Source organism: Macrosteles quadrilineatus, unplaced genomic scaffold (genome assembly GCF_028750875.1).
Source record: "Macrosteles quadrilineatus isolate MER2022 unplaced genomic scaffold, UCM_ALF_1.0 Scaffold_6__1_contigs__length_79288215, whole genome shotgun sequence".
Classification (NCBI taxonomy): Eukaryota; Metazoa; Arthropoda; class Insecta; order Hemiptera; family Cicadellidae; genus Macrosteles; species Macrosteles quadrilineatus.
In genome coordinates this window covers 32,257,992-32,284,550 of record NW_026542599.1, presented here as the reverse complement: position 1 = coordinate 32,284,550, position 26,559 = coordinate 32,257,992, and the positions used below count along the sequence as shown (strand labels likewise).

Below are 26,559 nucleotides of genomic sequence, written 5' to 3'. Positions count from 1 at the left end.
TAGAGTGAGTTGTGTTAAGAAAACTGTGCGAAATGAGGAGAAATCCGCCAACAACATTAGGGGAAGTTTTTGAAAAGAAGTACAAACCCGTGCTTGACTTACTGGCGAAAAATCCCCTATTCAAACAACCCGATGGGAAGCAAAAAGAACGAGCGAAAGAGAATGTCGCAAAAGCCGGAGTTAAGACGGAAGTAAAGACGGATAGGAAACCATATGTGAAAGGTACGTGTACAATTTTGGTCGATCTTGGATTTTGTTTTATCGTGGGGTAAATTTGTGAACCAGTTTAATTTGTTTGTAAACACTGTACACACTTATTTTTCAATGTGACTAGCATGGATTTAATAATATAAATTAAGTTAATAGTTTCAGTGCGTTGAAAAGGTTTTTAAACGTAGAAAATTTGCAAAATCTCATGAGTGTTATTACAAAAAATCTAACAAATTATATTAATCAAATAAACGCTCGTTTGAATCTAAGTTAGGCTACTCGTTGTAAAAAAATTAAGAAGGCGTAGAATGCCACGTTCAAAAATCTAAATTTGATACATACATTGACTATAATTGTTACCTATGTTTGATTGGAGCTCATTTTAAAACTTCCTCTTAACTTCCCCTCTTTATTTGGTTTCCGAAAAAAAAACACAAAATGCTTTAAGCTCGTCTTAATTTAAATTCACGTGTATAATACAGTTACGTTAATAATTAAATATAGCTGTTCGATTTAGACGTTCATAATAAACGAAGTTTAATTGAATAAGACGTGAAATACACAGGTAAGTCTATTAATTAACAGGTAATCACAATTAATAGGTAAGATAATAAAGCCAGTTAATTCTAATCGATCATTGTATTGGTGTCTTAAATCCATCATCATCTGAACCTTGTACGAATAAAGTGAAAGAACGCTGAATACAAGTTGTTTTGCATAGTTTTAAACGAATTTCCAAACAATCAAGAATGTCATTAATTTATCACGATTTGTTCATAGGTTCTTTCGACTTAATTCTACAGTATAACCCTTGTGTGTAAGAATTATAATTTACTTTTAAATCTTTGATCTTATAAATTAAGAAGCGATGACAAACCTTTGAAATTTTCAGATTATACACAAAAGGTCCCATCTACATTGGTATTACATGAAACTCGTTTACCTAAGCAACTCTATAAACGCATTGCTTCAATGTAAATAAGTTAGAAGGGGAAGCCGGTCGATCCCCATACAATTAAAATAAGTTTTTTGTATAACTAATATTTTCGCCCTGCTCATTCGGTTAGTTTGGTTTGAGACCTAAAACATTAGAATATATTCAGTAGAAATTTAGTTATATATTTTTTTGTAAATGAAAGTATATTTCGCAGACAATTTGGGCTGCTTCATACACCCTGTTGTTGTCTTTAAACGACGATTACGGAAAAACGGGGTTTTCCAATACAAGGTACATTTTCTCAGTAACCAACTAGAATAGGAGATATCTTGTAATAATTTTTTCTTCCTTTTTTAAGTGGTCATAAAAAGACAGTTTTTAATAACCGCAAAATTATTTCAGTAAAACCATACATTTTTATCGTATAAAAAAATAATAATAACAAAAATAAAAACAAAAAGTAATTTTTATATTTCTCCGTTAAAACGTGCCCAGCAAGTGTACCTTAAAAAAAAAAGAATTATTGCAATATCTTTAATAGTTTTTGAGAAAATTTACCTTGGGTTATAGTAGTATGTTTTCTGTGCTTGAATTTGCTTAATTTAACAAAGGGAAGATAGGGCCAACCAACTCCTCGTGTGGAATGTTTTGGTCGGAGCTTTTAACCCCAAATTTCAAAATAATCGGTGACAATAATACTACAAAGCCTGCATTAGCACTGAAGATATGATGTTGTTGGTCACTTATCTCCTCATCGTACTTTCACCTTTCACATTATTTTTTCGTACGACATGGCTACTCTAATTTTGATTTTACACCCTCCCCCTTGCATCTGCCTCATAGAGATTTTGGTTGCAACATTAAAATTGTTTCCTATTGCATTGGCAAACTCACATTTCCCTCTCGATTTGCGAGAATACAGAGAAAGAGACGGAAGGAAGGGTGTAACAGTGGTATTGATTGGGCACCGCCTTGTCTAGTGACCTTATCGCTTATCTACGTAACCCCTGTTATCTATTATCAGTGAATCATAGGGCAACATTGACTGGTCATGTCGGAAGTATAACTGCAGTTTGGATAGGGTTTGGGCTTGTATTACATATTAAACATTATTTCCTTATTGATTTACCAACTGGTAGTTCGGCTGAATTATTTTCTCCGACCGGTAGAGGACTTTGACTTTGTTGTTTATTATTTTGTTACTTGTTTTTAACCGATTTTAAAATACATTTTATTTAATATTTGTTAACCATTTTGTAAACTGTCGCTTGTAATCTCTGGTCTTATGGTAGATAAACGAGTAAAGAGAAGATTTTTATTCCTTCATAAAATGAGAGGGAAACAATTAACCTACGTTAGCGCACTCAAAAATAACCAACATGAAACAGGCTTTAGTATTATCGTCAAATTTGAAGCCTGTTTTGATTGTATCATCTACGGTTACGTTCACGTTAGCAGGATATCGATTAAATGTTAACCCTTCCGTTTTTACGCTTCGCCAATTACCATTAGACAGACAAGTTTGCAAGTAAATTGTTCGATATTTGTTCTTAATAGTTTTTAAGTTGGCGAAATTACGAGAAATAAATACAAAACATAAAAACGCACTTCTACCGGTCAGAAAATAGGCCTATCTTATTATTAAAAGATAATAAAAAAAAGATAAAGATAAAGATGATATAAAAGATCAATCATCTATAGTATTTTCACGGTTTACTCCACGGTATTGTATTGTTCTTGGGATTTGTTAGACCCTCCTCGATTTTGATAATTACTCACAGTTTTGGCCGCCCATTCTGTTAAAAATAATTAACTTTAAAAGGTAGAATGATTCCAAAATAGGTATAACAATTGAAATTGTTAGTAGATCACTTAAAGTATCTATTTTTTGTAAATATTTGCCCAGTTGAGACAGATTTGATTCGAATATATCGTTTACTTTTTACACTGTAGTCGAGTAAATATAGGCACATGAGATAGAACAAATTCCAACAAATGGTTTTTCGACGGTTTTTGGTAGTAATAGGTGTAGAAAGTACCAGGAAAAAAGTCTACCAAAATCGGACAACCGGAAGTCGGGTTTTTCCAAGATGGCCGCCGTGAGGCCCTCAAATCGACAAGATGACTGCAAATTCGTCGATTCATAGTTCCAGGATTGGCCGATTTCCACGAAAATTGGCAAACACGTGTAGAACTATATTTCCAACCTCAAATATGAAAAATAGTCAGACAAAGTAACCCAAAGATGAATTTTCAGGGTATTATGTGCTTAAAAAATAAGATTTTTTACCTCAAATATATGTTTTTCTAATATTTTGTACAAAGTTTGTTATAATTTCAAATTTATTTTTTCACCATTAGATTCAACACAAAAAACCTAACAATTTAGTATATTGAATCTTTGTTCTGCTTCAATTTGTTACAGAGATATTGAAAGTAATAACTTTAGTATGTTTTCTTGCCGAGATAGCTCAATGTTAAGCTTATGGAGAATAAGCATAAATATTAATATTATTTTTCATTAAACCTATATAGATAAGACTTTTTGTTCTGCTTCATATTATCTGTTTTAATATTTTTTTTACTAAAAATTCATTTTTTGACAGTTACCATTGCAGCAAACCTACGTATTCGGTTCCTCAGTTTTAATCATAAAGAGAATAAGCAAAAATCAATTTCTTATTAGTCCGAGAAGTATAGAATATTACCTTAAAAAATTGCAAGAAAACGTTTTATGGTTTTATGTTGTAGTGTTGGGTATGCAGAGTAACATAGTAAAAATTGCCAAAAATTGGTCTACTGGAAAACCCCTGGAATCAAGATTTAATATGACGGATTTTCTCAACATTGGAAAAATTATAAAAAAATCCACATGCATTTTCATTGATATTGACTTCAGACCACCACCGATATTTATTGGGTGGTAATTTCTTCATTTCGATAGGGAACGTGTTTTTGGCCGTCATTTTGGATCCCCCTATTGGTTATAAATATTTTTTTAAATGTAATGACAGTGTCATTTCCATATGGAACGTGTTTTTAGCCGTCATCTTGGATCGGCCATATTGGATATAAATAATTTTTTTAATGTAATGGCAATGTTGTGACACATTATTTTAAACTAGATTTTCACTAGAACTACAGAAGCAAGTGACCGACCACCGTCATCCACTATATGGGCATCAACAGCAGCCCTCTAGACTCAGGTCAAGAAAGAGTTTCCTCAAAACCACTGAGATACATTCAGTAACACCGGAAGTATTAAGGCTTCAGCTATGGAGGCAGGAGGCTCAACAGCCACCAGTAGAACTCAGAGAGGAACTCCCTGCAGGCTGTCACCTGCCTTACCCCACATGGAGGACCCTAAATAGATTGCGAAGTGGGGTCTCGAGGTGCAAAGTAAACCTCATGAGGTGGGGGTACTATGAAGGAGAACCAAACTGCACATGTGGGGCCCCTCAGGACCATGAACATCTACTAGTTTGTCCAGATATGGACAGAACATGCACCTGGCTCGATCTTAAGGAGGCAAATGACGAAGCCATATATGTGGCAGATTATTGGAAAAATAATATCTAATTGAGCTGGTGTTTGTTCGGACACGGAAAGTAAGTAACTAGATTTTCACGCCCATTCCATTGCCAAAATGAGTTTTTAAATATATTTTTTTCGTTTTAAAGATATATTCAAACGAAAATTCTCCTGCATACATTTCTTAAGGACGTTTCGTATTTTGAACATTTTTTAAGATTATTTTTTCTTATATCTCCAGTACATATAAACGCTTGCAGTTCGTTCTAGCCTTAAACATTTAGTGATGTAAGGGCTTTCATTTGACCTATTGATCATTAAAATCTGACGAATTAGAGACTAGTTACCATCCCCAACAAAATATTAAATTTCACTTTTTAGAAATAAATTTAAAAAAAAATATTTATATCTTGGGTTCTTAATACGCCACCAAGTTCTTTCTGGTTTCATATTACTCAGTAAATGTTTGGGTTAATTTTTTTAATCACTAAATAAAATGTGACAAATTTAATATGGGTACTTAAGTTATGTACTTAACTAAAGACAAATTTCAAATGCAAATAATTTAATATTAAATTAAGGTGCATGACTCATTTTTTATTAATTAGTCAGATATTATTTAGTGACTAATAAAATAAAAAACCTAATTCTCTACTGAGTAATTTGAGACCAGAAAGAACTTGGTGACGTATTAAGAACCCGAGATATAAATCATTTATTATAAACTGGTTTATAAAAAGTTAAATTTAATATTTTGTTGGGATTGGTAGCTCGTTTCTAACTCGTCCAATTTTAATGATCAATAGCTCAAATGAAAGCCCTTACATCATTAATTATTTAAGAATGAACTACTAACTGAAGATAAGGAAAATAATCGAAAAAAATTTCAAAGTATAAAACGTTTAAAAGAAAAAAATGTATTTAAAAACGGATTTTGGCAATGGAATATGCGTGAAAATCTAGTTTATATAGTAATAATGTGTCACAACACTGTCGTTACAACAACAAAAAATTATATCCAATAAGGTGGATCCAAAATGGCGGCCAAAATACGTTTCCCATCGAAATGAAGTACTGACCACCCAATAAATATTGATGTTGGTCCCAAGTCAATATTTAGAAAATTGTGCATAGAAATGCTTATGGTATCTTTTTTTCAAAATTTATCCAATGTTGGGAAAATCCGACTCTGCACACCCAAAACTACAACATAAAACCATAAAACGTTTTCTCGTATTGTTTTTAAGGTTATATTCTACACTTCTCGGACTAATAAGAAATTGATTTTTGCTTATTCTCTTTATGTTTAAAACTGAGGAACCGAATACGTAGGTTTGCTGCAATGGTAACTGCCAAAAAATGAATTTTTAGTAAAAAAAATATTAAAACAGATAATATGAAGCAGAACAAAAAGTCTTATCTATATAGGTTTAATGAAAAATAATATTAATATTTATGCTTATTCTCCATAAGATTAACATTGAGCTATCTCGGCAAGAAAACATACTAAAGTTATTACTTTCAATATCTCTGTAACAAATTGAAGCAGAACAAAGATTCAATATACTAAATTGTTAGGTTTTTTGTGTTGAATCTAATGGTGAAAAAATAAATTGGAAATTATAACAAGCTTTGTACAAAATATTAGAAAAACATACATTTGAGGTAAAAAATCTTATTTTTTAGCACATAATACCCTGAAAATTCATCTTTGGGTTACTTTGTCTGCCTAGTTTTCATATTTAAGATTGGAAATATAGTTCTACATGTGTTTGCCAATTTTCGTGGAAATCGGCCAATCCTGAACTATGAATCGACGAATTTGCTGTTATCTTGTCGATTTGAGGGCCTCATGGCGGCCATCTTGGAAAAACCCGACTTCCGGTTGTCCGATTTTGGTAGACTTTTTTCCTGGTACTTTCTACACCTATTACTTCCAAAAACCGTCGAAAAACCATTTGTTGGAATTTGTTCTATCTTAAGGGCTTTTTTGGTCTAAATCGACTCGTCTACTGTCTTTGTAGGGACACACCCATCTGAAAGTACAACTGTGCGGACTTCATATACTTTTATTGGACGTAAAGTAAACTTCCTTATTACAAGATGGGGTGCCTACAGGCTGATAAATATCCAATTAAATGGTACAGAATATCGAAGGTATTCCACATAGTCAAATAAATTAAAGTTGGTTTGAATTTTTTGCAGACTCCTAAAAAATTATCATTACCCCTAATAAATTAACCATTCTCATCTACGATTATCTTCTCCAGGGATTGACTCGTGTTGTTCGCCTTATATAAATCGTTGAGTTGAGTCGAGAGCCGATACTCTGAAATCCCACAGTCGCGGACTGCGGTTCACAAGGGAGTGCTAACCGCCGCGGTTGTATCGGCTTTACGGCGTATCGGATGGGATGATCCGTATGACCTTGAAGACGGTGTCGTGGCGTTGCATGGTACGTGATGGTGGGGAAACGTAGGTCACGGTGTGTTGGCACCAGACACCACAAGATGGCGGACCGGACCGGCGGACGGTAGCTGGTGAAGTGAACCGGAATCCCAGTCCCAATCTATGTATAGTATAGTTGAGTCGAAGAGTCATCGTCAGTGTCATTGCGTCCAAAGGTCACATAATCTTTCAGAAGGTGACGTTGTCTGGGATGGGTTAGGGACGATCCTTAACCGTACCTTGAATGACGAATAGTTTAATTGTTGAAGTACATAACTTGGTGGAAATGGAGTGGACGAAATCCATGGGCAGATGGGTTGATTAATTTATCCTAACTTTTTTTAAATAGAACCATATTGACTATTGGAGATCTAAACGAAATGACTCTTTTCAAATTTCGACCAGAGCTCTCAGAAAATGTGCAAGAAGCTATTTAGGAATATTATTTAAAAGACACTCCTTTGCCTGTGTGATGTACTATTTTCGTCATATTACAACAATTATTGAAGAAAAATTAGAGGACCCATGCTGCTTCGCGGAAAAAAATATCCGAGAAATAATCAAATTTATGATTTTTGATTGAGTAATACAGTATCTTCAACGTAACTGATTCAAACGACCAACAGCTCAAATTATAGCATATAATTTCCTCTGATTGATGCTATTGATTTTTAATCGTAGAAAAAACCTTATGAAAAACAATTTTTATGTTGGTTGTTCACCTTGCGTTTACTTGAAACTCGTCCGATTTGAATAAATAATATCTTAATGAAAGCCGTAATTTCACTGAAGGTTCTTAGACCAAAATATAGGATTAAATAATTATAACTAGTGAAATACATCTTAAATTTAAGTAAGAATTTGAATATGGTTCAAATTATGTTTTTTGGTCAAGTAATACAGTAGGTAAATATATGCCTATATGCTTGATGTGAAATCTGTGCATGCATATATAGGCCTACCTTCAATTTGACACCTCAATCATAAAACTCGGTCGGGTAGAAGAGCGAAACGAACTCGGAAAAGAAAAACCAAATTTAATTCCCATAAGAAATACATGGGGAAAAAACTTTTGTTTACGTATAACCCGAGTGGGATAAAATATATGCCGATGCTTGATGGCAAATCTTTGCCTGTATGCCTCCAATTTGAGACCTACATCATGTAAATCGGTCAGGTAGAAGAGTCAAAGAAACTTAGAAAAGAGAAACCAAATTGAACTCCCATAATAAATACATGTAGAGCAAACTTTGTTTACGTATAAACCGAGTGAGACTATAGATAATTATATGCCGATGCTTGATGGCAAATCTGTGCGTGCATACCTTCAATTTGAGACCTCAATAATGAAAATCGATCGGGTAGAAGAGCCAAACGAACTCGGAAAAGAAAAACCAAATTTGTTTAATATATAAGTTGCTCTTGCTCATTGTTATTGTCCTGTGAAGGTCTTGGTTGGATTGGAATTGGGATTGTTTGAGTGGTGATCGTTTGGATTGGTTTTGTATTGTGTGATTTTTAGCAAATTTCTCTATAGGGAAGAAGCAATTACCGTAGGTGGCACGGTAAGACCTAGGCCTGGGACCAATTTACTTGTTCATTTTCATGTCCCCATAGACGCCAAAAACACCATTCGCTCAAATTTATATATATATATACAGTATATACGTCCGTCAACGCGATAACTTGAGTTATTTTTGTTTGATTTTGACAAAATTTAGTTTAAAGGTGAAAGGCGAATAAACTTGAATGAGTTCGCGAACCAGCATGATCGGGCCATGGGAATGGGGTTTTACAGGGTAAAAAATGGTTTTTCTAATTTTTGACCCTCAATACCCAAAATTTTCCAATTTATCTTTTTTTGAGCTCATAAACCTTTTTAAATAGCTTAATAAAACAAATAATTTAGTACATCAAAGTGTTTTTGTACGGTTATTAGTAACGGAGAAAATTCTAAAAAGTGTAAATTTAAAATTCCTATGTTATTCTTATGGAGAATATTCAAAAATGTTGTAGTTTGCTTGCTTATGGATATATTTTGATAAAAATTGGCAGATTTATTTATTTTGCACTAAGCTTTTAATATTTTACTAAAACCCCACAATAGTTTTCTTGTAGCAGCAAACCTAGGTACTCGCTAAACCTAATGTTATATAGATTTAATTGAAAATAAATTCAGACAAATGGAAATTCGCTAAGTTGGCAGGTTAGCTGCGGCGGGGGTATTAAAGTGTGTATTTGTAAAAGTGCAAGTGATGACTAACAACATTAGGAGACAGCCACAGCAGACATGTGGACTAGAAAGTAAGCCTTGAATGGAATGTTCGGACATTTTGTGTGGGTTGAACTTCTTAGCCTTGCCGCCTACAAAATGACTCATTCATTGACATGTACATTTGTGAGCTTCCGCCAGTTTTCCTTTGACTAGCTTTGATAAGTAGTGTGGATATATGTAATTGCTATTAGATATAATAATTTAGAAAGTTTTTTTCAAACTACATCATCCTTATTTGCATCTAAAAACTCTAAAAATCGTTTGCCTAGGGAAGACAATCTCTTGAAGGTTTGAAGCTGTAGGGGCTGAGTTCAAGTGATTGCCAATTTAAATATCTGCTGATATTTGAGTTATTATACATTATATATCCATATCCTAATCAGTTTCAGTTATCCACAGTTTGGGTTTCAACTTGCCTTTCCACCTTCTTCTATCCCTTCACAGTTCATCCTCTACTATCTGATTTCTCAATTCTCTCTCCTCCACATCCCCCTTCGCCTCATGTATTCACACTCTTCTAAGTTTTCCATGGGTTTCTCTCAACCTCTATCAACTCCTCCTTTATCCTATTAATCTTGTGTCACTCTTTTAACAGTTCCAAACCACTAGTTTTTATTATTTTCCTAATTGGTCCAAACAAAAAATCTAAGTTGAAATTTTGCATTGGAAAACAATATAGCACTTCAACATATAAATAGTTAATTTTAAAGTAGAGTTGTTGTACAAGTATTACTGGTTGGCGAGACATAAACTTTACACACAACAAAGCAATAACTCTGCAGTAAGCACTGTGTTGAGTGTTGAGGGATTGGGGTGTGTTTGAAAAGGGAAGGGTATTTAATGGTGTTTGTCAGAATTAATCTTGTTAACTTTCCTTACTGGAGTGAATGAGTTTTAGAATTATGTTGTTTTAAGTTTCACTTATGCTTTGTATTAAAAAAAATCAATTCAATTCTTTAAAGCCCCCCATACACGGTCCGACATGTTGGCAGACATGTCCGGTCTGCGGTCCGTCAGTCAAGCATCATAAGTCTGGCAGTTACCACAAACGATCTGACCAGTGTTCCAACCGCCGTTCTGACTGCGTAATCTTTGTGTAGTTTCCATTGTATTCAGTCAGCATCGGACCTGCCACTTTTCAGTTTTGAGACGGAATGGGCCAATGGGCGTACAAAGTCTGCAGACCAAGTCCCAAGACCCATACATGGTCCGACGTGGTCAGTTGTGTCGGCCAAGTCCATCTCGAATTCTCAACCGACCGCAGACTTGTCCAACTGTCGGCCGACCTGGTCTGTTTCACCCGCACACGGTCCGATATGGTTGGAATCGGATGAGTCGGCGTACATGCCTGCCGACATGTCTGACCGTGTATGGGGGGCTTTAAGAAAGTGACCCTAAAAGTTTTTAAAAGTATTTCTTGCTTTCCACCTAAAATCACAAAAACAACTTTATTTTGTAAAACTTTACTTACCTTACCAGTAGGATTCTACTATCATTGGAGGTTTTGTAAAATTATTTCTACCCAGCAGCTTCTAAGAGCTGTATTAACCGGTATCCCTTTTGCAATCTCTTTTGACTAAAAAAACAAAAAATGAAAAAGCATTAATAAATAAAATGATAGTTTTTAATATACAAATTTGTTTGTGTTAATTTCAGTAAACCTTTTTAAAACAGCCAAAACACTGGTCTTGTTAATGTCTAACAACCTTTTCTTAAATAGCATCATTAATATGTGATCAAATGAAATAGAGCAATTTAGCATCATTAATTGAAAGACAAATATCAAACAGTATTTGTGTACAGTATTGACTCTGGATGGAATTAACCAGCCGCATGGACAGTGGATGGAATAACCGGGATAAAATTTAATACAGTATACTCATTCGATACTAAATAACTTCTTGATCAGCATTTTATATGTCCTCATTTTCTTATATTCCTATTGGTTTTAATATAATGCTCATAAATCAATCAACATATATAAAAATGTATTCCAATCTGTGACTGGAGCAATTTCAAGAGCAATCGTAGAGCCAAAGCTCATGCATGACAAGCATGAAGCTGATGCTAATGTGGATCAATCAAATTTGATTGGGTGAACAACTTCCCTCCCTGTTCCCCACATCTCCCGATTGCATCAACTGCCTTTCTGAAGACAAAGTAACCTAACTACTTCCTTAAAGTAAATTTATCATAAACTGTTTGAATCGACAAAACTATTTATTCTTAAGTGAGTTTTAGGTACCGGTACATTTTATTAACGTGAATAAATGCTTGTCAAAATCTAAATGAACATGTAATGTTTTAGTTTTGTACTGCCTTCTTGTAACAAATTAACAATAATTGTATTATTAAGTATTTTAAGTGTTAATTGTGTCAATTTAGAGTGACAAGCAGAATGCACACAAGAATAACTCTTCCTCTACTTTGGTCTTTTATACAGTCAGGTCAACAATTTATTTGCTACTGTATGACTAATCTAATATTGCTAGCGTCTAGTGGCGTGACTTTAATTACTGTTAAGAGCATTTACTTTACCCCTCCCATATGCTATTCTAATTGGTACGATCTTTCTAAGTGGAACACTAACTACCGGTACCTAATTAATTAAAGTGGTATATCAAATGAGTCAACTATATAATCTGTCCTTATGATCAGTAGACCTACAGATAGGGACTGGCTTTCGCTAATGATATAGTGACAATTGAACTTCATCAAGGTCCTGAATTCAGATTAATCTGATAACTGATCCATCATCAGTCAAGAAGAGGAGAAAACTTTGTCTAATGTTATCATATTTTAAAACTAATTAGCCCTCCTGCCTACACAAACAACTATAACCAGTTTTGAAAATGATGAATAGAGTACAATGATCTTTTCCGCTCTGCTATCAACATTTTATTCCTCTCTTAAGTATTTACTACATTATTTAAGATGATGTGACATAAATAATGTACTGTATCAAAACTATTTTTCTAATTTGGGTACAATTAAAAAGTTTATATTGAACAGAAACTAGTTTTGTCAGCAGCACCACAGCCATAGACTAACCAACACAAGTAGACTTATAATCCCATTGTAAATTTTGAATCTTGCTTTTCGTGTCTAGTTCATGTCCGGTGACACTGATTTCTAGTTTTTAGAAAATTTTAAACCTATAATTTTAGGGTTAATTTTCATGATTTGTGCTTTAGTGTTTGGTTATATAAGGAGGGGCGAGTTATTGTTTATGATTACGCTGTTTTCTTTGGTTAGATGAAGTTTTGAATTACTGAAATAATAAGAAAAACGTTTTTTTACAAAACACGACCACTTCTGGCCACCAGACAGAACTAACAATAAAATTTTGCTTCAGCTGTTCCATAAAGAAGATAAATCAACTAAGGGAGAATTTTTTCTCTTTGCTACAACTATAGGATCAATTCAGCCATATTTTGTTTAACTCATTGTAATAGCCCCAAAACAGCAAGATGGACTAATATGGGGTTTTCAGTACCTGTCAGCAGATCCAAATGGTAACATTTAAGTAAGTGTTACATGGTTTGGAATTCAATGTTCAAACTTAATTCCATAAAACACATTAAATTCCCTTGAATAGCTTCTTTGAAGGTTTGAATACGGCACATCAAACAGTAAGCACACAACATAAACAACATAAATAACTAATCTAGGATTTATAGGCCAACCACATGGTTTGCAACATTGCTAATACACTAGCAGGAACACCTGCCTAAACATAGAACACCTTCAATTTAGACCATTTGGGACTTTCTTGCACATAGAGTAAAACCCATATTAGTTTTGTTTTTGTATCTAGATGTAGTTACAATTATGGCTCATGGTGACAAATTTCCCTCTTCTATTGTAACTATAGTTGACACGTTACATCTTGTTTCAGAACTGAAGACACAAGACACCCTAGAGTATGTATATCATCCAGTGCCCAGCCGCACTCTTAGGTTCAAGGTGAAGGCCAGCAACGACGGACACGTCATCCTGTCTGAATCAGCCAGCCCGGGCGATACTGACCCGGTATTGGAGGTAAGTTTTGTGGGATATAGAACATTCAAATACCAGCTGTATGATGTCACATCATGGTAAGGAAGATGTGAAAGGCGTTTGATGCAGACAGTTTTTGGAAGTTGAAACTTAAAATTTAATTTAGTGACATCTAAAGTGGGTTCGGAGCGGTTGTGATTGAAACTTTAATGTTGGTGAACTTTATAAACAGTTGCCTTCATGATAAAGAGTTTAAAAATTATATGCATCTAAGAACCTTTTTTTGGCACCAATACAACCAAGTGCTTAAGTGAGGGATGTGAGTTTAATGAATAGATGATAGCTTTTACTAAGATCAGGTGAGGATTCTTTAGCTAGGATCACTAATTATGAAACGCAAAATGATAAAAAGAGAGCTTGATCCAGTTTTGAACCATCAAATAGTGTTGTAGGAGAGCATTAGTTATATATAATAAGTGAAACCATACAACAAATTTTAAGCTTCTAAAGCAAAGCTGAAACATTTAAGAGTCCAAGTACCTACCTACAAAGTCTATAAGTTTTATATACAGTTAGTATTAGGCGTTACAACTTCACAATCACCTGCTACCAGCATGATCAATTTAAAGTTGGCCATACGGGCGCAGTCACTGATAAAGGAGGCTTCTAAAAAAAAGAGCATCCTTCACAAATTTACTATCGTTACTTTGGAAGAGGAAAAGCATTACGGACTTACAGTATCCAAAATATTATTTCTTTGTACAATAGTGGTTTTTGGGTCTTTCAATACGTTATTGTCTTATTAGGATAATGATGTTTGGATTTGAGTTGAGTTTAGATAAAGACAAAAAGTTGCAGGTCCAATCCTAAGAAAAGTCAGAAACTTTTTCAAATTAAAAGCTGGACCAGCTTTCATGATCAAATTCAGCATTTAATGAAACATTTAATGGTCTTGGCTAATCAAATAGCAGGTCTTGGTCTTAGTTAGTTACAAAGCTACACAAAAGGCATCTCGCTCCATAATTTATATTTGGGTTTAAACTCCCATAGTTGCATCCCCATCTAAATTTGTTAATGGCTATCCAGGTTAATCAATCAATCAATTTATTAATTGAACAAAAAAGGATACATGCATATATATTACAATAGGTGCCAAACCATACATGGTTTAGTCTGCACCAACATGTTAACCCTTTCAGTGCTATGTGACAATATATCTTTGTGTGTCTTTTTGCCAAAAAGTGCTATGGAACGATATATCGTTGTTCTTGTTTCATCCGAAAAGTGCTAAGCGACGATATATTGTGCCGGCGCAACTTTTTTGATCGTATGATTTTAAATGGGCATATCGGTTGACTCGGTTGTTGTTTTGAAACAGCGATGGTTTCTTTCAATTCCTCATATGATCGAGGCCCAGTATATCGTTTAGTACTCTTGGGATGAAAAATTGTGTTTTTACCGATTTTTTTCTCGCACACTAGGATTTTGCCCCCTTGGTAAGCCTTGCACTTTTAGGACAAAATTAATAAATAACTCTAGCATTTTTTTGAAAATTGCAAAAAAATGTTCTAGCATTAAAAGGGTTAAATAAAAACAATTTTTTAAATGAATATTTAAAATATCACTCATAAATCTACACAGTTTTTTTTTGGAGTTCCACACTACGGTACACTGTTCCACTGACAATAATACCTTGCAGGTGATCACTATAATCACTCAGCTTTTACAAATATGAGTTTGGGAAAGTAACTATTTCATTCCTCATCAGGTTTTCATCGGTGGCTGGTCCAATCAGAAGTCCGCTATCAGAAGGGACCGAGCTAAGCCTGATAAGGCTGTAGTGGACACTCCAGATGCACTGACTAACGAAGAGTTCCGTGGCTTCTGGATCAACTACCTTGGCGGTGCGATCGCTGTAGGCAGAGAGAATGAGGTGAGAGGACCTGTACTTTGGACACTCTACTGAGGAGTAGATATTCCTGAGGAATATTAATGTTTACTAGCCAGCAGTTTTTCCAAATGTTAAATTGATCCAACATAATTTTACAAAAGCATTAGAGCTATGATTATCTGACCAAAACCTCTACCACCAGTCAGATGTACAGGTATATAAGAGTTGATGAACTGTGTGATGCCCTGCGCTTGAACAAGAAAGTACTAGGTACAAGTCCATTAGCCTGGTGTTTGTCTCCCGAATACAATCGGGGGCGGCAAAAGTCCCCTCTTTTAGCCCCCAACCACTAAAGTGTGCAGTAATAGCAATTTCACAATAGTCGTTCCTCAGGGAGGGTCAAATAAAGGGGCTACACTTGACAGGAAAGAAAACTGAAAAAGAAAATGAACAAAGTTTCTGGTGAATGCTTTTGGTGTTACCGAATGAAAGCTGGTGCGTTATACACAGCTGGACACTATACACAGCAAATTAATTGCCACACAAAACTCGCAGAATCTGGTAAACCCTCAAAAGAGCATTCAAATGACATTTTCTTGTTTTGTGGAAAGGACAGGGACATGAACTTTCTGGCTTGATGCAAAATGCTTGTTTAATCAGGAAAAGTATGGCTGCCTGGCCACACCACATACACCCAAAAGAAATTGTTCTTGGTTTGATCTCTCATCTAATGTAACGCTATGCTCAGAAATTTTGTTGTCGTTCCTTTGCCTTTTGTGTCTTGTCCAAGCAAACTTTCATGGAAGGTTAGCTGACCAAAAGTCATATAATCAAGATTCTACTGTACTGATTTCCATATAGAGTAGTGTAGTGGTACAGAAACTCATGACAACAGCAGGAATATTTTCTCTTCCTTTAGTGTCATACTGGGAAGCCATCCTGAAAAGAATTCTCGCTCAGGAAACTAACTAATGTCTTTTAACCAACCCATAAAATGTATTTCCAATTCAGATTTAGAACCTGGAAACCCTCAAAACATGTACAATATATCTTATCACTATGATGTATGAACGATACTACGATTGTCTATCTTGTATTAAATCAAACTTTTGCACTAGATTGAACCTTTCCTTACATGGACGGACCCTGCCCCAATCAACGTTGGTTACTTCGGAGTTTGTACTGGTTACGGCGCGACTGGCGAATGGCTAATTGATGGTAAGTTCCACAACTTGTTAGACACTTGATTAGCTGAACTTAGCTTTGATCTACCAAGAGCTTGTGGGCCTGTAAAACTTACTTCCCGAAAAACTTGCTTTCTCACTATCATTTATTCAATGTTAAGTAGATTAAGTATTTCGGGAATACACTTTATGTCTCACAATTATCAACTGTTTTGGCTTGGCTGGCTTAATGTTTTACAACCATACTAATATTCAAAGGTGGTGGGTGATTTTTGTTGACATTGTTGTAAAATTAGATGGTTGAAACATGAATGGTAATATTAAGCTCTGTTTTATGTTTACTGTGCAGTGGAGTGTTCATAATATATATATTTCACAAGGCAGTCTTAATGCTACAGGCCATCCTAAAAACATCAGGACCGACAAAACGCTTCCTAACTTTTTTACTTTTTTCTACTGTAGGCCTACTAATTTTAACTACCATCCAAGTAAAAATCTAAATTTTAAAGTCAAAATACACACAAAGTATAATAAAATCATAAAGGTGTGGGGACGAGAAAAAAAATTTACTTTAGCCCGTATACACAATTTTAGGATAGTTTACGTAGGTAACCTGCATAACAGTTAACATTTTGATTCCAGTAATGTACTACGTTTATCTCCCATAAGACCTGTACTGTACGGTGAGCATGGAACAATGTAAAGTAAAGGTGATTCCTTAAGCACAATGTGTTATGAATCTGTTTGGCCTTAGAGGATCATAAACTTCATCTTTACCACCAGTATGCTAAAAAAAATCCTGATTTAAACATCTTTTAAGCAAGATTTATAAGATTTTGCACTAACATAAAATAGCTAGTGTTGAACTAACCTCAACTCACTAACGCGTTGTCTGGCTAACAAGACGTAAACGCTAGGTGAGACAATCTACACTCACGACACACTAGAGTACGCGTACCGACCAGTGCCGCGCTACTCGCTGGATATTCATGTGCGTGCGAGCCACAACGCACACATTGCCTTGACGAGCGCGCCGCGCGAGACCTCACCCATGTACGAGGTGTTCCTAGGCGGCTGGGAGAATTCAGCATCAGCTATACGCTACAATAGAGAGAAGCCGGACAAGGTATGTTGATTATATATGTTAAAACTATGTAGTACAGTTAGTGGTTAACTTAATTACAACTTTGAAAACCTATTGGCTCTGAAATGTAAATATTCTATAATGTCTTTAGTGTAAAAATGGATATGCATTTATTTGGTTTGATCATATTTTTAAATTTGTGAGGATTAAAAGGTCACATTATTCTATTCTTGACATTCTTGTAGTAGGTAATGGGTCCGAGTGACAATTAACTATCATAATTTATACTGTCGAAACAAAGATGTTTACAGAGGATGTTTCTGATAGAGATTACGTACCAAAATACCTTTGGCCTGAACCAAGGCTTCACTAGAAAAACAGGCCATGCTGCAGCACAGGCAGCGCAACACTACGTCACAGTGGTGGATAATTGTACTAAAATCTTGCTGTTAAATCTGCCAAACAGCAAGCTTGTTTACCTAAAACAAATGGGATATGGCAGTGAATCTATCCACAAGTGTGACGTCATGGATCCTGCAGCATGGCCTGTTTTTCTAGTGGGGCATTGCCTGAACACACATTGCAAACAGATTATACTGAACCAAGTGGTTTATGGTACTTGTTCTGTTAGACTAAGCAATACTAAACTAGATTGGAACATACATTGGAAAAAAAATAGATTATACATTTGACAATCAATATTCTAATTTCAATAGTAGAGATTCTGAATTAGAGAATATCTAACCAACACACTTGTCACTTGCCCTGAATATACATTTTTATCTATTGTTCTCCATTAATTTTGAGCATTGGTATTACACAGTTAGATTTTTCAGGTTGAGTCATATTAAACTTGGAGTAACTATTTATTGCTCTGATCAAATTTCGAGCACAGATTGAACATACAGTAGACTCCCTTTTATCCGGACATCTTTTAACCGGGACATCGGTTTAACCGGACTACACTCGGCGGAAATTACATCTCTTTAAACGGACAATTCTTATCTGCACATTGGTTTAACTGGACTAGATCGGCAGGAAGTGGGCTGTACTGAAACGACTGTTCTCGTGGGAAAGATTTGAGACCAGTGATCACGTGTCTAAAATAATGCTCTCCTAAATTTAAGTAAAATATTTTGGATACGTAAAGAGTTCTTGGGGACGTTGGTTTAACTGGAAAACCCGTTATCCGGACTAGCTTCGGTCCCGGGGAGTCCGGATAAGGGGGAGTCTACTGTATGCAGTTGGCTTTTATCTTGTCTAGGCCTTTTAATTCTCCTAAAAAGCCTAACCCTTTTTAAACACTATATTACTGCAATTTATCAAAATTTTCCTTCAGGTAGGATAGTCAAAACTTTATTTTAAGTTCTTGCTTATACGTAACACATATTTTTTCTGCTAAGGTCCATGTGGAAACGCCCAACCTACTGACATCAGGAGAACACAAACACTTCCGCCTCAGTTGGAACCGAGGCTTGGTGCAGGTTAAGCGAGGAGGGGATGGGTTTGTACTCATGGAGTGGCAGGACCCGGTACCGTTCGCAGTCTCCCACTTTGGGGTTCGATCCTGTTGGGGCGCCACGGGATTGTGGAGCATCAATGTGGTCAATGACGTGGACGGCCTAGGTGACCCGTTGTGAGGCTAGGTTAGGTTGAGTTTAGTATGAGTTCAGTGACTCGTGAGGTTTGATTAGGTTAAGTTAGGCTAGGTTTGGTAAAAGCTTAGACTGGTTCTATTGCTAACCTAAGTGGTTGTAATGTGTTTTTAATCTACAAACAGATTCGTTCAGATTAGTTTTTCCAATACAGTATGGACTAGATGCAAAGCTAGGCGGTTAGTTTTGGTTGATCGAGAGTTCATTGGAAGCTAAAAGGTTGTTAGGTGAAATTGGTCCTCTTACTAAGTCAAATGGTTGTAATCATGTTTCTTTAGTAAAGACAAATTTCTTCATATGTTTTCATTGCAGTATGTCCCTTAAACTTGGTGGCCCAGGTGAGGTTAGATTGTTATGGTTACAATTGAATTATAGTTCAGTTAAATTTTGAGACTAGAGTGTATGGGTCGGTGAGAGCTCAAACTCCTCCTTAACTAAGGGGTTTAATATTCTTGAAATACAAATTCCTGTTTCCCAATTGCCAGAGTGATAATTACTTTTTATAAATTGAAATAGTTTCTCTCACAAACCCTAGTATAATTAGAAAATAAAAATCTTTCATCATTAAATGTTTATTATTATGTACTTTATTAATGACAGGATTTATTTTACCTCATTTATTCTACTATTATTCATTTTATTACAAAAATAAATCTGTATTTGTTCTCCTTCCTGTTTAAAGGAAGATATGTTGACTTTTGATTCATAGAGTGTAAATGTATCAGTTGGTGCTTGCAAATAGTAACATTCCTTTTCTAGTTCACATCACATTTAAGGTTATCTAGATTTTTCTTCTTATAGTAGTTTTAAGTACCATCAGAGTCTCGCTAATCCAAACCAACTGATGGGTTCAGACCCTGTTGATTATTATTGTTCAGATTAGCCAAAAATGCAATGAAATTGTATACAAAATTAAAACAATGTATTTTCACTGTTTTTCTTATGAGCTTTTCTGGTACAACCTGATCAAATGATTATATTGCTGCCAATTATAAAAACTACCACCATTTTGTACTGACTGCGTTGAGATAGAGACCTCTGGTCTTGCCAGTATTCTTTTTAACGGCCTTCAAAATGAGGTGTCACTTGATGGGGCTTTACATTTTAAATTTTTGCTTGCCCATATGGGGGTCCCAGACAAAATTGTCATAGCAACCAAAAAGTAGTTGTTACGATAATACTGTGTTTAGTTTTCCTGGTACAACACATACAAACGTTAATGGGGAAGTATATGGAATATTTTTACATGAGCTCTTTCAGGCTGACGAAAAATCAAAACAGCCGCTGTTCTGAAATGTTTTGAGATAGAGACCTCTAGTTCTCGCCCATATTCTTTCAAACTAATGGCCTTTAAAATTTCCTTAATGTAAAGACATTTAAAATTTGTTATTGTTCCTAAAATAACCCATTTTGGGTTATCAGACGATATCGGGATACCAACAAAAAAGTGCACGTCTTTAAGCCATATAGAGGTGTGCAGAGTTTGGGTTTCCTGGTGTAATCCATTAAAAAGTTTATAAGGGGTGTCCATACTTTTGCCCAAACCTGTATAATGATATTAAAAGAGAGCCAACAAAAATCCGTTATGATTAGACACTTTGTAGACAATAGCTATAGACTATTGCTATAGACTATTGTAGATTATTCCAATTTTCTGTTCCTTACAATGCAATACAACATTCATGTACAATTTTTTGTTTTTCCAGTTGGCGGAACACCTTGGTTGGTATTTTAGAACAAACCCATAGCTTTGATTAAAATTCAAATACAGTATCTTTTTTCCCAAACAGGATTAGGCGGACGTTGGATTAGCAGGGTTTGGATTAACAGGACTCTGGTATAGTTCAATGGCAATGAAACAGTAGCTATAAGCTTGTAATAGAAGTACAATTGATTAGTATTCTTCTAGTATTACCTCAAGCTTTTTAAATATCGGATAATACATTTGGTTGTTTTTATATTGATTACTTTTTAAGAAAATGTTTTGCTTGAAAAATGTGTAGAGCCATAAATATTCTGATGAGACAATTTTCATCAAAACATGTGTTTGGCGTATTTTATTTTTGTTTTCATGCTTTCAATCTATAAATGCTTTAGCATATTTGTTTGTTAATATGTTTGCCTTTTTGTAAGTGAAAAAATAATTGCTTTTTGTTTGTGTGTAATGAAATGTACCTGCTCAACTTGTTCTATTGTCTTTGTTGCTTTAAACAAAATTGTTTAGCCTAATAAAATTTAACAGTACTTGTAACAAAAAGAGTGTAGCTTGGTTTTACGTTATCTTATAAACTTTTACTAACAATTTTGTTTTTTTGGTGTTTTCTTTGTAATCAAAATAACATCCTTAGTCTGTAGGTTAGCTGTAAGCTTCTAAAACTGGTTGATTAGGTTCAGGACATAGTTACTATATTTTTATATCCAAGTTGTTATGTATTTTAATAAAATTGATTTAATGTACAGTAATTGTTTAATTTCCTTGATCTTTCTTCAGTTGTTTAAACTAGAAAATTCAAGGATAGCAAAATGTTACACGGTTGTTTTTATCAAAACCTTCTCAAGATCAAATAGATTAAAGTATGAAGAATTTTTTTCCAAAAAAGAGATTGACGGCCATTTAAACCTTGCACTTGCCCGTCCACATGGGCCACAGAGGTCTGTGCGTGGAACGTATCCATCAAAGCAAGGGGTGGGCCGGTAAAGTACAAAGGCAAACTGCACTGGTAATAAGTAGTGGCAGATACCAGGATCTGAACCCACGACCATCGTTGTCTTGGGTCCGATGTGTTTGTGACACTACCGACTGAGCCACCGACTCAAAATTGATTCCTCAATTCAATACTTACTAGCTATTTCATATAATCATCATAATTAATTGCTTGTAAAGGGACAAAGTTATTATAAACAAATAATATTTTGCAAAATCAGATACATTCCAAATTAATGATTCTGCATTTGATTAAAGATACAATGGTTATTAAAGGTTCTAAAAAAACTTTTTTTATAAAAAAATGTAAATTCTTTAATGTAAGAAGTGAAAACCAGGCCTTTGCGTTATCAATACTATATTAATTTCTCTTTTATGTACCAGTATCATACTGTAGTTGTGATGTGATTATTTACGAACCAGAATTATGTATCAATAACGCTTTTATATTGTAAATATTTGTATGCTTTACTTTTGCATGAATTATACTGTGTGATAGTTATTGTAGTACCGAATTTTGTGACATGTGCATGGTTTGTTTGTTGAATTAACCCCTTGCTTGTATTTGTTTGTCAAAACCATGTCATTGTTAAGTTCAGAATTATATGCTTTACTTTTTTGGTTTATTTATTCCCTTAATTTATAACCTCAAACGATATTACTTATGTTACTGTAATAGATCATTTACCTTAAAGAAAAAAAAATGGACTAAATTAATTATTTTGTGAACAAGAGGATAGTTGCTGACCTAACCTCTTGCTGATGCACATTGCTGATTTTGTGATTGGCTTAAGAAAACATAAAATCAGCACCATAACCATAATTATTAACGGATTAATCCATTTGGGACCAAAATAGATGCATCGCGAGACTAAATTTATGCATACTGAATCTAATCTGGATTTAATATGCATCAAATCGAATTGAATCTTTTATGCATTTTCAGTGCATTGCACACCACTATTAGCCATACTTCAATTGTAATTTAAAACATTCTGTCTTGATATTTTATCCATTTGAGAATTCCTTCTGCCTTAGTATTTCTATGAACTTTCTTAGAATGACTGATCAATGCATAAATTTCATCACAAAGTGGGAAATATTATCTTCATCTTAAATTTACTGTCAATACTAGTTTAAGGCTTTGCTGTAGAGTGGGCAGCATACAATTATATTAACTTTTATCATTAAAACAAGACTAACTTAGCTTGCAATCAATGGGCAACATAGTTTCAGAATGGGTGTATCCTTTGTTTAAGGATTTGATAAAAAAATATTTAGTGGTGAGTGGAGACATAACCTATCTATAACATTTAAAATGTCTATGTTGTAGCCATCCTACACTATTCACTATACAGATCAGTCAATCATATCTATATACAGATCTTGCATTCAATTTCACATTTAAATAGCTAACAAAAAGTGCATTACTGCCCAGTGATTTAGTGATCTTCAAAGTTTTACTCTACAGAGTATAACAAATTCTAAGTCCAAGTAAGATAAATTGTTGCAAAGTACTGTACCAGTATTAAAAAAAATCTGCATCCAAACAACCACTTATCTCGATCATCTTAATTAGCTTGCACCACAATGAAACAGAAAATAGTTTAAACATGGGCTTTTTCCATTATTTGACTACCACTAAATAATTGGTATATGTAACAAAATACACAAACCCATTAAAATTCCTTCAATCTACTTAAACATTGTCTTAGATTGTGTCTTGTTCTAACCTAACACTAAACACAATTTCTCTATGATTTTAAAATTTTAACCTGAACAAATAATCTTAGTAGTCAAACATTCAACTCATGTTTCCACTCACAAACCATGGGGCATGACCTAACTGTAACCGTTGCATCTGGTTGCTGGATACGTTGCTTACGCTGCATGTTGCTGTTTGCTGTCCAGATGAGAACTATGATGATGAGCCTCTACGGAACGTTGTGTTAGATACCCCTGATGTGCCAAGTGCCAGCGCAGAGGTGGCATGGGTGCCGGGCCAGGCTGGAGTAGTGCCGGCCAATAGTGTTCTCGGCGGCTATGACAACGAGAACCTCTACGTAGGCAGAGCGGAACACGAAGGGGGCGTGATTCCCGGCAAGATCGTCAGCTCCCACGGTGTCTGCTATATAGCCTGGGGTGGAGCGGAACACGGCAAACCTGACTATGAGGTGAGTGAAGACAGTGTCGTTTAAAAAATATAATTTCAAAAAAGCTCACATATCTAATACATACTATATAGTTGAATAATTGTTTCATGTTCCTTTTTGGCACATCTGAGGTTCCCTACTACATGCCTGTTGGTAGTCAAGCAGTCAAGTTATATCATAATTCAAAACACAAACTGGATATGCCAAAATACACAAGGGTCAGTTCTCACTAAGTAATTCACACAAACATCTTTAAAACAAACAATAAAAAAATCTATCATTCTTCTATTTCAGTTAATAAATACTGTTGGAGGGGACGGTTTAAGTGGGTAGAACTCATTTTTGATGCAAGATAAACGGCTAACGTTTTGTTATTGTCGTCATTGTTTCATTTTGCCATTATGGGGCGTTAGTTGATCTGAGAAAGTGTTTTAACTGCTTAAAAAATTGTGTGGAGAAATTTTGTACAATTGGCTTTTTCTTTTTTTCATGCTTGTGACCATGCAGTTTAAAGAACATCAATAAAGAACGTTATAGTAAAATGATAGGCATTTATTTTTTTGCAGCAGTTAGAAAATTGTGTAATACCGTATTATTGGCTTGGATGGCTTATGGTTTCAACAAGATGGGGTCACAACTTGAGAAACCCTGCAATTGGTGCACCCAAGTTTCTCAAGTGTTTGGTTAATCTCTTGATTTTGATGTATTAGTATCATCAACATTGGGCAGCTAGATCACATGACCACTGGACCACTGGATTATTCCTTTGAGGTCACTTAAAGCATCAGATCTAAGGAAACAAGCCTAATTTGATTCCAAACTGAAGGATGAGATCAAGACAGTTATTCCTAACATTACAAACAATTTAACAACTATGACACATTTGATCAGAATGGCTAAAATCAGTAAAGCTGCTTGTGACATGAGTCTCACTTTGCTTGTTCAATGTCAGTCTCAAAAAAATTTGTATACACAAAAACATAGCTAAAGTCGGGTCCACGAAAGTTTGCAGTTGAGGGAGGAGCCTATTTAACACGTGACTTCGAATGAGCCAATGAGGACAGTGCGGTGTTGCCAAATCTAATAATACCAGCTGATTTGAAAATGTTGTTTAGTATTTTAATTAGTGTCGTCAACAGGCGATAAGGCAACGTTTCACTAGCCTTGTCTTGTGATTTGGCTGCCGCCAACTGCAAACTTTCGTGGTCCCGACTGTAGTAAGTAATTTATAATGCACATTACTTCTACTTTGCAACCTTTCTAATTGGATTATCTTATACATGTTGTGCTTACTCCTGCAGGCTCTGACAGGCAGTAACCTACAGTGGGTTCCATCAGTGGAAGGACAGATTCCCCCCAACGCTGTGGTGGGAGGAACCAGTGAAACGGGAGAGACATTGTACATCGGCCGCGCACAACACGAGGGCTCTACCACAGTCGGCAAGGTATTGTCAACTGTCATACTTTTTTTGTGTGTTAAATTTATACCTCTTTGGCATCAACTTTTATAGCTCTATGGCTGGACAGAAGAGTGGATATAGAAACTCAAACTGGGCTCCTAGTGATCAAAAATCATCAGATTGATCTTAAGAAAAGTCTAAATCCTTTTAATGGTTTGAATCTGAACCCAGCTGTCCTTGGTCATTAGGCGTTTAATAAAAATGGGCTTGGGTAAAAAACAGCTGATTTTAAGTCAGTAACAAAGCTGTCACATCCGTTCAACACTCATTCTCGTATTAAAATACACACCTTGTGTAAGGAGTCATATAAATAATCTAAATCTAATATTGTTAGATCTACCTTTCCTCAATTAAAAAAATCACACGTATAGATGATTAACTTCATACTTCCATGTAAGAGATTAAATTAGTTTTTTTTGTTAACATACCAGGTTGTGTATTTTTTAGGTTAGATAAGTGTCGAATGAATTAAATGACACCTTAGTTACTTGTTGTTATTGGCGTGTTCTTTAGCCACAAACATTCATTAAAATCCCAATGATCAAAGACAATTGTGTCTCTATTGTTGAATCATCAACAGGTTTCTAACCTTTATTACTATCAAACTTTAACTTCCACAACTACATGTTTCAACTATTTCAACCCCTTGTCATATAAACTCTCACAACTCCGTGAATAATAATGTTTAGTAAGAAATCCAGCCAGTTTCTTGATCAAATTTCTCCTGTAGACGTTTAAATTTAAAATAGATTAAAATATACACTCTTTCTAATATAAACTTGATGACAGGTCCAACCGAGCCATTCAGTGTGCTACATTCCCTACGGTGGCCAGGAACTTGCATACCCAGAATACGAGATCTTGGTGCAGCAGTAATACGAACACAGCACATCAATTGTGACGCCTTCTACGCTACACTTTTATTTTGTACCTTGTCTTAAAACCTAATAGATTGTATTTCTACCAAAACGCTTCAAGCAATTAATTTAGGTATGAATAATATTGAATAAAAGATTATTTATTTACTA

At 35.0% G+C, this 26,559-nt stretch overlaps 1 protein-coding gene across 2 annotated transcripts; it reads left to right on the top strand.

The window, feature by feature from the left end:
• On the top strand, positions 1–26,559 carry LOC128996909 (uncharacterized). Of its 2 annotated transcripts, none has more exons than XM_054422436.1 (9): positions 1–222; positions 13,300–13,442; positions 15,169–15,333; positions 16,410–16,509; positions 17,393–17,601; positions 18,963–19,185; positions 23,830–24,092; positions 25,373–25,516; positions 26,321–26,559. In XM_054422436.1, the coding sequence occupies exons 1-9, from the start codon at positions 33–35 to the stop codon at positions 26,405–26,407; spliced, it is 1,524 nt and encodes a 507-aa protein (XP_054278411.1). In that variant the 5' UTR covers positions 1–32; the 3' UTR covers positions 26,408–26,559. The 2 variants fall into 2 exon arrangements, with proteins under 2 accessions (XP_054278411.1, XP_054278413.1); XM_054422438.1 differs by lacking the exon at positions 1–222 and adding an exon at positions 7,424–7,442.

Excerpts from the sequence above, each read along its gene's own strand:
- LOC128996909 (XM_054422436.1), top strand. The coding sequence starts at position 33 with ATGAGGAGAAATCCGCCAACAACATTAGGGGAAGTTTTTGAAAAGAAG. Across the intron at positions 24,093-25,372 it reads ACGGCAAACCTGACTATGAG|GCTCTGACAGGCAGTAACCT; the intron begins GTGAGTGAAGAC and ends TTACTCCTGCAG. Across the intron at positions 25,517-26,320 it reads GCTCTACCACAGTCGGCAAG|GTCCAACCGAGCCATTCAGT; the intron begins GTATTGTCAACT and ends ACTTGATGACAG.